Genomic DNA, 12671 nt, shown 5'->3' on the forward strand with positions numbered 1-12671 from the left:
TTGTGAATTTCTAAGCAGTCTACTTTTAGTGGTTCCCAGTAGTTGAGGGTATTCCAAGGCCTGTCAGTGTCCCAGATGGGATCTTAGCGGCACTTATTTGGTAGGCTGATTGGGAACCAGGTCTGGTTCTTTTTTTTTTTTTCTCTTTTTTATTTATTTTTTCTTTTCTTTTTATTTATGATAGTCACACACACACACACACACACACACACACACACAGAGAGAGAGAGAGAGAGAGAGAGAGAGAGGCAGAGACACAGGCAGAGGGAGAAGCAGGCTCCATGCACCGGGAGCCCGACGTGGGATTCGATCCCGGGTCTCCAGGATCGCGCCCTGGGCCAAAGGCAGGCGCCAAACCACTGCGCCACCCAGGGATCCCCCAGGTCTGGTTCTTAATATATGTAAACATACCTTTTTCTGTAGAAGACTGGGAGATGAGGCTTTCCGTCTACTCCCTCTGCACTGACCCCTGAGGTGATAGCCAGAAAAAAACTGTTTCTTTGCTATAGTCTTGTTGAACCTGTAAACACAAGCCTCATGGGCACCAAAACAAGGCTCTAAATGGATGTCCTTTGGGCAACAGTCACAAAAACCAGGGCACCAGATATGCACACAAGCTTCTTTTTCAGAGATATTCACAATGTGGCACAAGGGAAAGGCGGAGTGCACAAGTGACAACCACAGGTGGCCTCCATCCCCAGAGAGTGCCTACTAGGCCCCTAGATATGCACCAAACCAGAAGCCTGTCCTTGGGCTGAAGCTCCAAGACAAGCAAATAAGCCTCAACTTGGCATGTGTTTCAGACTGCGATCTCTCTGCTTTGTGCTGGGGGGCGGGGGAGGGGGGCGGTGAGTAGCCAACCAAGATCAACTTCTCCATTTGCTGTAGCCCTGTAGGACTCAGGAATGCAAGTCCCACGGCCATCGAAGCCAGGCAATCGAGGGGCTTCCCTGGGTCGCACCACAAAAACCAGGCCACCAGACATATGTACAGGCCGCTCTCTGGGAGATCCGTTTGGAGCATCTGGAGCGCAGCAGTGGAAGAGTCAGAAGTGTTCCCCGAACACCCCCGTCTAGGTCTCTGCAAAGGATTACAGTTGACCCCTAAATGCAAATTTGTTTAGTTAGAATCCTGTCCCTTAGGCCACAGCTATCAAGATAAGCTCATGGGCCACTCTCACGGAAAGACTGAGCCTCAGTGCTGAGCCCTGGGGGTGGTAGCCAGTTAGTCACTGATTGTAGGATCTCTAACAACCCTGTAGGACCCACAATAAGCCCCACTGGCCACCAGAGCCAAGCAATGAAGAGGTGTCCCCTGAGCAGCAGCCATGAAAGTTGGGGTGCCAGACCAGTGTACAAATTCCTTCCTAGGAGACACCAGTGAGCTGGGATGAGGCAGAGGAACTCCTAGAGATGGTGCCCACCGGGCTGCGTGGTTGGTGTTTCAGTAGGCCCCGAGATAGACTTTAAATTAGGCCCATACCTTAGGCAAAAGAGGGTTACAGTTCTTAAGTCTGGACACTCTTCAGACGCTGCCTCTACAGTGGGCCCTGGGACGGGGGCGTCCATCTGAGCCCTATGGGGGCCCCACAGGATGGAAGCCCCACTGCCTTTCAAAGCTAGACGTAGTGGGGCCTTGTCTCTCAGGTGCAGCTCTTAAAAGTCAAGACGTGGGATTCAAATTCTTCACAACTCAGGGAGAGGCTCAGGGTTGGGAGTTCCCTCCTGACCGGGGGTCTCTGTCCCGAGGATGCGGTTTACTTCAGCCTACTTGCTTCGTTGTGGGTTTTTGTCTTTGCCCAATGTGTAGGAGTCACTCAGCTATTTTGTTTTTGTTTTTCAGAGAAAAATTGTTCTGTATGTAGCTGCAGATTTGGTGTGTCTGTGGGAGGAGGTTGAGTTCAGGATCTGCCTTTATTACCATCTTGAAGTGGAAACCACATATCTTTTAAAATACGTTGAGGCTCAGCTGCTGGCTCCTCTGAGACTCGAAAGCATCACTGACCATACACATAACATAAACCCTAATCTTTACCCAAGTGAACAGTAACACATAATGTGGGATATTCTGCTAATGGCACAAAACTTCAAGTTAATAAAGTCAAGTCACAGAATCCTATTTTGGCCACGGGGCAGGATGAGGAAGAGAACCTGCAGTTACAGAACAGGATGAAGAGAAGCGACAAATTAGATTTTTCAGCAGATCAAGTGCCAAGTAGGGTACAGTTACATAATTTTTTGTAAAATAAAAAAGTTACCTATTGTCGGTTAATACAAACCAAATGGTGAGGACAGCTGCCAAACAAATCCAACAAGTGACTCAGTGGTCCATGTAAACACTCATTTATTGGGGATTGCAGACATATTCTCGCCAACCCTTTTATTACCAGCAGCTGGAGTCCAGTTGTGCGGTTACGGGAAATGGACAAACTTGATCCGTCAGTTATGAGGCAACACACCTTCAACCGTACTAGCAAATAACTTCTAGACTAGCAGATGTTTTCAGGAATATTGATTTCATTGAGACTTTAATTATGGCCCGAGATGGAAAACTCAGTAAGATTTGCTTTAATGAATTTTAAGGGTCTATGATTAGCAATACATTGAATGTTTGGATTAAAAAAAAATGGGAGACCTGACAACACTAGGTTCCTACTGGGAACATTAAGCTCTGAATATTGTGACTCAGTGTTCAGAGGATTAGCTCCCCATAGCTCTTCTTTCAGATGACGTAACAAAATACTCAAACCTGAAAAGGCAACAAATTTGACTATATGGCAAATTTAAGTACATCGTTTTCATTCTGTAAATACACATCTTGTGAAAGATTCCTAAGGTCAGCTGACAACACAGGAAAACCATTATTTTTGTTCCACAATTCTGGGAAATAGGATTAGAAGTTCTAAGACTTTAAATGCTTGTGCTGCAGTGAATATTATCTAGCGTGATTAGGAAGTAGTTTTTGAAAGGATATTTATTCTTCAGGGTTGTTAAAGACTTTTTATTATTATTATTATTTAAAATATCTACCAATTGGAAAAAGAAACAGACACCAGGAAAATCTGGTTACACTCCCCACCCCTGCTTGCCATTGTCTCATACATGCTTTCAAAGTCATTTGAAAATGTGACCATTTCCTGTGCTGGGTCAGTTATCTGATATAAATTACATATACAGCGAGTGTTTCTTGAACAGAAATTTTACAGCAGTAACACTGTTACCTTTAGAGGATATAAAACTACTGACACAGGTAACACAGGATTACAGTTTTAACAAAACCTGTGAGAACCAATGGGGAAAAAAAATTAATTTTGATTGGTTTCCTTTATTATTACCGCTGTCTGTCCACAAATTCTGCAGCCTGGAGTCCATTTTAAATCCTTCTAAAAGTCCACTTATGAGTTACATATATACTCACAGAATAAAACAAATACCGTAATTTTTTTAAAAAAAATTCTCATTTTACATTTTACAACCTAGACAGTTCAATGTAATCAAAGGTTATAGCTGTGAAAAATATGATGGTTATGGATTTTAAAGCTCAGATGACAAAGGTTTGTTAACTCCCGGTTTGTTTCAAGTATTACTGAGCTGTATTTAAAATATATCCTCAACTCCTATTGCATTATCGAGCAGTATAATATTTGAAGTATGAAACATAATGTTGATGACAAATGTTTCAGAACATCAGGAATAAGATCAATGAAGAGCAAAGTGAATCTAGAACAAGGAAAGGAAAGGTACATTTATTAAAAATAAAAACAGTAGACAGTCTCTGGTAACAAACAAAACCATATGGAATCCAAATACGTCCAATATACATTGTAACAATACACATATATTTTTAAAAAAACAAAGATCCATTAGTAATTTTTTTTTAGAACTTTAGAAAAGCAGAAAAGGACTTTGGCTCCCTCCTACTGGAGGTCTGCCCACGACACAGCATGCAGGACCAGCATCCACTTTCAAGAGTCCGTACAGCACAGAGCTGCAGTGTGTGTATTCATTCTGCGAACACATGGTTTCTGAATAAAATCAGTTTCTGCTGGGATGATCCAAAACCTATCAGTGGCTCCATTTCATAAAAAATATTTGTAGGTTGCAAGAGCAGTGGCAACTGTTTTCCAAAGTCTTCAGTTTTAACAAAAGATAAACTGCTGAATCTAGATGTTTTCACATTATTTCACATGAATATCAAGTACTGTGTAAAAATTTATGTAAAATCGTAAGTTAGCCAAAACTAGTGTCTTTAAACTTCATATCAAAGTTGTTCTTCACCCTTTTACCGTGGCTGATACATCTTTTCTGTCTTTGTCATGAATGATGTTTGCCAAACCAAAGAACTCTGAAAAAGAGTATGTAACCCTGAAGGGACACAGAACCAAAAATGTCACTGGGCTCCGGTCCTAAGACACACACAGTTCCTGCTGGACACTGGGCTGGGGGAGCTTCTCGTCGGCCTTCTCGGGCCCCGGGGCGTGACAGGTAGTCTTCTTCTTAAATAACCGAAGACTCAATCGCAGCAACTCGTTGTCCACCACTGGGGCATTCGTGTAAGCTTGTTTTACGGTGCCCTGATTTGAAGAAAACAAAACAAAATGTAAAAGACGTAGGTTACTGGCTGACAGCAGGACGGACGGGCAGGGTAACTTCTCTTTAACTTCCATTTAAAAGCAAAATTAAGAAATGTTTTTCAGACTCCACGAACCTTAGAAGCGAGAGCAATCTTGAGAAGGTGCCCCCTGCGTAAGGCAGGCCTCTGGGGCAGTCCCTGGCGTCAGCCAACCAGGCTCTCCCCAACGACAGAACAAACCATCGCCGCCGCTCCTGAGCTCGCCGAAGTCAAGTCTCTTCCACGGACCAGCTGCGCACGCGCGCTGCCTCCACCGTCCTCGCCCAGGACGACCTCTCAGGCCTCTGAGGAGCAGCCCTGAACACTCACCTTCCTTCCCGGTCGGTCACTGTCCCGGAAAGTGAGGGCTACGGAAGCGGACACGTCCTCCAGCAGGGCCCGCCCATCGCTGCGGTGACTGGGACCCTGCAGCCTCCCTTCGGCTAAAATGTGTTATTTCTGTTACTCTAACTTAAAGCTACACTCGCATTTTGGGAGACTGTCCGAAAGCTTTGCTTAATGCTCTCCAAGTGTGTTCCTAAGTCTTGAAATAAGGTGGGTTCTGGGCCGAGCACCTGCCGTTTGTCTTCTTTCCGGGGCCCTGATCATCTCTCTATTAAAATGTATGTTGTCATACAGTAAACGGATTGTTCACGTGTTGTTCTGAGTTCAGACGTATGTGCTGCTTCACGTAACGCCTTCTCCCCAGCTCTAACCTCTGGCAACCAATGACAGGGTCTCTTTAATCGTTTTGCCTTTTCCAGAACATCAAATAAGTGGAACCCTACGGTATATAAGCTTTGGAGACTTTTCTAAATTCACTCCACACAATGCTTCTGAGATTAACCCATGTCGCTGACAGTACCGACAGTTTGGTTATTTTTGATTATAAATTAGTAATCCGTCGTTATATGGGTGTCCCCCAGTTTAGCAATTAGCTATGTAAAGAACACTGGGGTGGTTTTCAGTGTTTGGATTATGAACAGACCTGCTATAAGCTTTTGTAGACTTTTTTTAAAAAAATATTTTCATTTATTCATGAGAGAGAAGCAGGCTCCATGCAGGAAGCCCGACGTGGGCCTCGATCCCGGGACTCCAGGATCACGCCCTGGGCTGAAGGCGGCGCTAAACCACTGAGCCACCCGGGCTGCCCCTGGACAGGTTTTTACGTGAACATATGTTTTCATTTTTCTAAGGTAAACACCTAGCAATGGGATCACTGGGTCATACAGTAAGTATATACTTTACAACAAACAACCAAACTGTTTTCCAAAGTGGCTGTACCATTTTGCGTTCTCACCCCAGGGTTTCTTGTTTGGTTTTTAGTTATTGTAATAGATTCACAAAGGTATCTCACTTAAGTTTTAATCTGCATTCTCTAGTGGCTAAATATTGTTAAACATTTTTTTATGTTCTTATTAGCCATCTATAGATCCTCTTTGGTGAACTGTCCATTCAAGCCTTGCCCATTAAAAAAATTGGATTCTCACTGTTAATTTTTCAGAATTAATATATTCTAGATACAAGTCCTTTTTATAAAAAGTGATGTCCAAATATTTTCTCCCAGTATACTTGTCTTTTCATTCTCAGTTGCTTTTACAGAAGTTTAAAATTTTGAAGATCAAGTATCTCAGAATAAAAAGTTTAATTAAAAGTTTTTCAGCCCCCCCCCCCCCCCACACACACACAGGTGACTAGTCATATTTGTGTGGGTTTATTTCTGGACTGTTCCATTAATCTAAGTGTCTCATCCCTGATGTAAGTACATTATCTTGACTACTGTGGCCTTATAGTAAGTCTTGAAATTGGGTACTGTGAGTCCTTCAACTTTATGCATCTTTTAAAAAAAATTCTGTATGTTCTAGTTGCTTTGACCTTCCATATAGACTTTAGAATCAGTTTGTCTGTATCTACAAAACCAACCAACCAAAAACCCTGCTGGGATTTTGATGCGTTGTGTTAACTCTGTAGATGCATGTGGAGAGAATCCTAATCTTAACTATACTGAGTCTTTTAACCCATGAATGTGATGTCTCTCTCCATTATTTAGGTCCTCCTTGATTTTTTAAAAATCAGGGTGTTATTGTTCTTGGCACATAAGATAATGTGCATGTTTTGTTAGATTTATACATAAGTACTTCTTTTTTGGGAAGCCACTGTAAAACGTATTTCTCCCCTTCATTTCAATTTCCAGGTGCTTCTACAGACTGTTTTAAGAGTATTTCTGGTAAATTCCTTAAAACTTTAGTCAATCATGTTGTCTGTGAACAAATATAGTTTTACTTTTTCCTTTCCAATCTGTACACCTTTTCTTTCTGAACTGGCTAGAACTTCCAGTAAAATGTAGGGTAGGGTAGTGGAGACTGGGCATCATGCCTCTTCCTGTTCTCTCCAGGAAATCTTTCAAACTTTTATATTAAGTATGATGTTAGCTGTAGATTTCTGTAGATGCCTCCTAAAAAGTAAAGACTCTAATTCCAGCTTGCTAAGAATTCTTATTATAAAGGAATGCTGAGTTTTATCAAATGGTTTTTCTAAATCAATTGATATGACTAGGTATTTTCTTTTCTTTTTGGTCTGTTCCTTTGGGGATTACACTGAATGATTTTAGAATATTAAGCCAGCCTTTCATTCTGAGGATAAATGCTACTTGTAATGGTATAGTCTTTTCTACATATTGCTGGATTTGATACCTGAATTTATTTTTTTTAAAGAGGTAAGATTTTTTTTCAAGATTTTATTTATTCATGAGAGAGAGAGAGAGAGAGGGGCAGAGATACAGGTATAGACAGAAGCAGGCTCCATGCAGGGAGCCTGACATGGGACTCAATCCTGGGTCTCCAGGATCATGCCCTGGGCCGAAGGCCGCACTAAACCACTGAGCCACCCGGGCTGTCCGATACCTGAATTCTGAGGATTTTTTATGTCTACATTCATGAGAGATAGTGATCTGTAGTTTTCTTGTGATGTCTTTATCTGGTTTTGACATTTGAGTACTGCTAGCCTCATACAATGAGGTGGGGAGTATTGCTGTCTCTTCAATTTTCTGGAAGAAATTATGTAGAACTGGTGTTATTTCTAACTGCCAGTGAAACCATCTGACAGTGAAGAGACTTCTCTTCCAATAAAAACAAAACCCAATGAAACAGACATAGGACTATTCGGGTTATCTGTTACTTCTTGAGGAAGTTTTGTGCTTTGTGACCCGCAGAGCAATCGATCCATTTCTTCTGAATTGTCAAACTTAATATGCACAGAGTGGTTTATAGTATCCTTTTAATATCTGTAGGATTTGTAGGGGACTATCAATTTTTTTCATCTCTTCAGAATCAAATTTTGGTTTTTACTACTTCTATTTTCCTATTATTGTTGGTATTATTTCTTTCCTTCAGCTTGCTACAGGTTCTGTATACATTTTCAATACTGTAGTACCACATCAGAGTTAAACTCTTTTAAAGCAGCTAAATGTTCTCTTGGTATCTGTCATCTATCTCTTCTGATATATCATAGATTAACCTATATATTTTAAAATTCATTCTTTAAATAAAGGCAATGCCTATATAGGAGTTTAATGGCTTTCTTTTTTTTCTCATCATCCAGTAAGTACCACGTTCTTCAATGGATGGTCCTATTCTGTACTTTTATAGTTATACACTTTAAAGGTTTTTCTTAGCATTTTTCATGAGATTCTCTAGCATCTGAAATTAATTTTTCTTCAGTTTGCTTTCTTTAGATGGATCATTTAGGACATTTATACTGTGCCACTATAACTTTTTATAACGTGTCACATGCTAGTTAATGGTCTGTGCCCTGTACTGAAGGGTTACAGGGTTCTCAAGGAGAATTTTACAAGGGTATTTTTGATTGTCACAATTTTTGAGAGGCATTATGGCATATTAGAAGAGGAACTAGATAATGTTACAAAATATTTCTTACAAAAAGGGGGCAGAATTCTGGTGAGACTGCAAAACCTGCAGCCTTTCTCAACTGAAGTCCCCTACTTAAGCCAACATAAAATGATGTGATGGATTATTTTTCAAATTCAATACTGACGATGGAAGTAGTACCATTCTAGATACACAAAACAGAAGGTGATACATTACATACATGATTATTAGGGCTAACTGGGGTTTAATTCTCTTAGAAAAATTTCCAACGGAGAAAAGCTGCAAGGAGAAATGGGTACCTAAGCAACAGAATGAAGGGAACGAAGTAGTATATGAAATGGGAATGCAAAGAAGAATGACTGTAGCAACTCTGTCAAAAGTAGTTCTGAGCCAGGCCCTTAATCAGGGAAGACTAAAAGCCTCGTATGCCTTATATATCTGTTTCCATGTTAATCTCTGGAGTTGAGTTCATTCCTTGGTTTTTCGTGTATTTTTCTTTAATGAAGTACACTTTCTGTTAGCAGTGTTTCTTTAAATGTCCCTAGGTAAAAAGCTAATGAATGTTTCTCTAACCTTTTAAAACCAACTCTCTTAGGCTTTTTTAAAGTTAAGACATTTTCAAAATTTCTCATGATCAGATCTCTCCCAACTCTAAATTTCTATTTCTCTTCTGTTTCAATTCCCTTTATCTTTTAAGTAAATGGTCAAATATAATCACTTGTATTTATTTCCCTTTCTTCTGACTCGGTACATTTTCATAAACACTATTTCTTATAAATATCCTCACTGTTCTGTGTCTGGAAAATTTCCCATCTTGTTTAGATAATAAAACTTAGAAACAGTAACTTTTCACAAATAAAAATATTTCACAGAAAGAGTAAACTCTTGCATCTAATTTTGAATAACAAACTGCCATTCACAAATGTTCATCAATACTATTAAAGTAAAATGAAAATTATAAGTACAATTTTTCCTCTTACATGTGTACAAGACTAAGAAAGCAAATTCATAAAAGCAGATAATGGACGTTAATCTCACCTTAAAGCAATCAAATGAAAAAAAAAAAGCCATTCATACTATTCAATACTTTGCATATTTTCTCAAGGAAACAATAGTACCTTCTCATTTTTAACAAGCTGCTTCCGGATTGCTGAATCTCGTCTGAAGCATAATGCTTTACAACATGGTCCAAGATTACTAAGAAGACTTGCTCGCTCTTCTTTTCGTAGTAATGCAGCCATGTTGAGAGCCCCCAATTCATGTTCAAAAAGACTCTCTGCATCTTTCAATAAAAACAAACAGGCATTAAGTTTTCCTAAAATAGGAAAGAATTACTGGCCATTTAAATAGTCCACATAGTCTATACTTTATCAAAGTTACCATAACACTGGTTAAAGTTATTTTATATTAAAGGCAATATACTATGTTAGGCCACAAAACAAGTTGCAATAAATTTAAGAGGACTGAAATAACATCCTGCATCTTTTCAGACCACAACAGTATAAAACTAGAAATTATAAGAAAAAAACCACATGCCACTAAAACCAACCAATGGGTCAACAAAGAATGAAAGAGGAAAACAAAAAACTACATGGAGACAAATGAAAATAAAAACACAATAGTCCGATATCTTGGGGACACAGCAAAAGCAGTTTTCAGAGAGAAACTTATAGCAATACAGGCTTCAAGAAGTAAGAAAAATCTCAATCTAACCTTAGACTTAAAGGAACTAGAAAAATAAGAAAGCTCAGGGATCCCTGGATGGCGCAGTGGTTTAGCGCCTTCCTTTGGCCCAGGGCGCGATCCTGGAGACCCGGGATCGAATCCCACATCAGGCTCCCTGCATGGAGCCTGCTTCTCCCTATGTCTCTGCCTCTGTCTCTCTGTGACTATCATAAATAAATAAAATTAAAAAATAATAAAAGTTCCTTAAAAAAAGCTCACAGTGAGTAGAAGGAAAGAAATAATAAAGACCAGAGCAAAAAGAAATAAGAGAATAAAAAAGAAAAAAAAAAAGCCAATGAAACCAAGCAGTGGTTCTCCAAGAAGAGAAAAAATAGATAAATCTTTAGTGAGACTCCTCAAGAAAAAAAAAAAAAAAACAAAACAAGACACAAATAAATAGAAATGAGAGAGAAGAAACAACCAACACCAGAGAAATATACAGGATAAGAGAGTACTATGAAAAATTGTATGCCACTGGACAAAATAGAAGTGGATAAATTCCTAGAAACATATAGTCTGTCAAAACTGAATAAAAAAGAAATAGAATCTGAAGAGACCAACTGCTACTAACAAAACTGAATTGGTAATCAAGAGCTCCCAAGTCAAGTCCAGAACCAGATGGATTCACGGGTGCATTCTATCAAACACTTAAAGAAAAGCTACTAATACCTATTCACCTCAAACTATTCCCCCCAAAACAGGAGAGAAAACTTCCAAACACATTGTGTGAGGCCTGCATTACCTTGATACCAAAACCAAAGATACCACAAAACAAGAAAACCACAGGCCAATATTTCTGACGAACTCATATGTAAAGGTCCTCAACAAAATATTAAGAAATCACATTCAACAATACATTAAAAGGATCATTCACCACAATCAAGTGGGATTTACCACAATCAAGTGGGATTTATTCTGGGGATGCAAGGATGGTTCAGTAACAAAACGATAAAAATCCTACCTCATTAGTGAAGAAATAGCATCTGACAAAATTCAACATCTATTCATGATAAAAACTCCCCACAAAGTGGGTTTAGTGGGAACATACAACACTAAAAAGGCCATATATGACAAGCCTATAGCTAACTTCATACTCAATGGTGAAAACCTGAGAGCTTTCCCTCTAAGATCAGGAACAGGACAAGGATGTCCATTCTTGCCACTTTTATTCAGCACAGTACTAGAAGTCCTAGCCACAGAAATCCCTAAAGACTACCAGAAAACTATACTAGAGGTAACAAATGATTTCAGTAAAGTTGCAGGATACAAAATTAATATCCAGAAATCAGCTGCATTTCTATACACTAATAACAAAGTAGCAGACAAGAAATTAAGACAATTCTATTTAAAATTGCACCAAAAAAGAATAGGAATAAATTTAACCAAGGAGGTGAGAGGCCGTCCTCTGAAAACTATTATCTATGCTACCAAAGCAATCTACATATTCAATGCAATTGCTATCAAAATACCAATAATGTTCACAAAACTAGAACAAATAATCCTAAAATCTGTATGGAACCATACAGGAGCCCAAATAGCCAAAGCTATCTTGGGGCAAAAAGAACAATGCTGGAGAGATCACAATCCCAGATATCGAGATATACCACAAAGCTACAGACAAATTCATATAGGGAACAAACTGATCGTTGCCAGAGGAGAAAAGGGTGGGCGATGAGCAAAATGTGTGAAGGGTGGTGGGAGGTACAGGCTTCCAGTTATGGAATGAATAAACCACAGGGATAAAAGGTATGGCACAGAGAATATAGTGAATAGTATTGTAACAGCATATGGTGACAGAGGGCAGTCACACTGTGGTGAACAGAGCATGACAGAGAGTTGCTGCATCGCTACGCTGTACACCTGAAACTAACGTAACACTTGGTGCTAATCATACTTCAATGCAAAAATTTAAAAGACATATTCTCTGAAAGATCTTGAACATGTAGTTATGTTGCTAGTCTCAAACAAAAGTAAATATTCAGCCAGCCACTTGAAGATGTAATACAAGCAGCCTAGGGAAAAAGAACTTAGACTTTGGTGCCTGTTCATGACTGGGAAGAAATGTTCAAGTTAGAATCCCTGAAGTCAAATTCAGTATGTTGCTTACCATCAACTATTATGTAAAGTTCTAGAATAGGTTTTAGGACTTTATTATAGCAAGATTCAAATGCAGTAATACAACTACAAAAAAAATCAGGAAAGTGATTAGGTGTTAGACAACCTGCAGATTTTATTCTAGACTTGGTCACTATAAAAACAATGTATTAAATTAAAATCACTTAGTTTTAAGTCATAACATGCAAAGATAGAAAACACTTAAAATCTCTCCTTAATTCTTTTAGTTTTACAAAGTGTAATGGAAAATAAAGAGGTTGGGTTAACACAGACAAAGAATAGTCAAAAGAAAACAATAAGGCCAGTCAGTAATCCAAATATATATATAACAGA

The 12671-nt window shown here is 39.2% G+C and overlaps 1 protein-coding gene across 2 annotated transcripts in view; it reads right to left on the minus strand.

Moving 5' to 3' along the window:
- Positions 1-2332: 2332 nt before the first annotated feature.
- Positions 2333-12671, minus strand: part of ZC3H13 (zinc finger CCCH-type containing 13) — a 91825-nt gene continuing 81486 nt past the window's right edge. For both annotated transcript variants that reach the window (XM_041731018.1, XM_041731019.1), the window contains 2 exons: positions 9617-9780; positions 2333-4573 (listed from right to left, as the gene is read on the minus strand). In XM_041731018.1, the coding sequence (XP_041586952.1) occupies positions 4406-4573; positions 9617-9780 (332 nt within the window). In that variant the 3' untranslated portion in view covers positions 2333-4405. The remainder of the gene's footprint in view (positions 4574-9616; positions 9781-12671) is intronic.

This window comes from Vulpes lagopus, chromosome 16 (genome assembly GCF_018345385.1).
Source record: "Vulpes lagopus strain Blue_001 chromosome 16, ASM1834538v1, whole genome shotgun sequence".
Lineage (NCBI taxonomy): Eukaryota > Metazoa > Chordata > Mammalia > Carnivora > Canidae > Vulpes > Vulpes lagopus.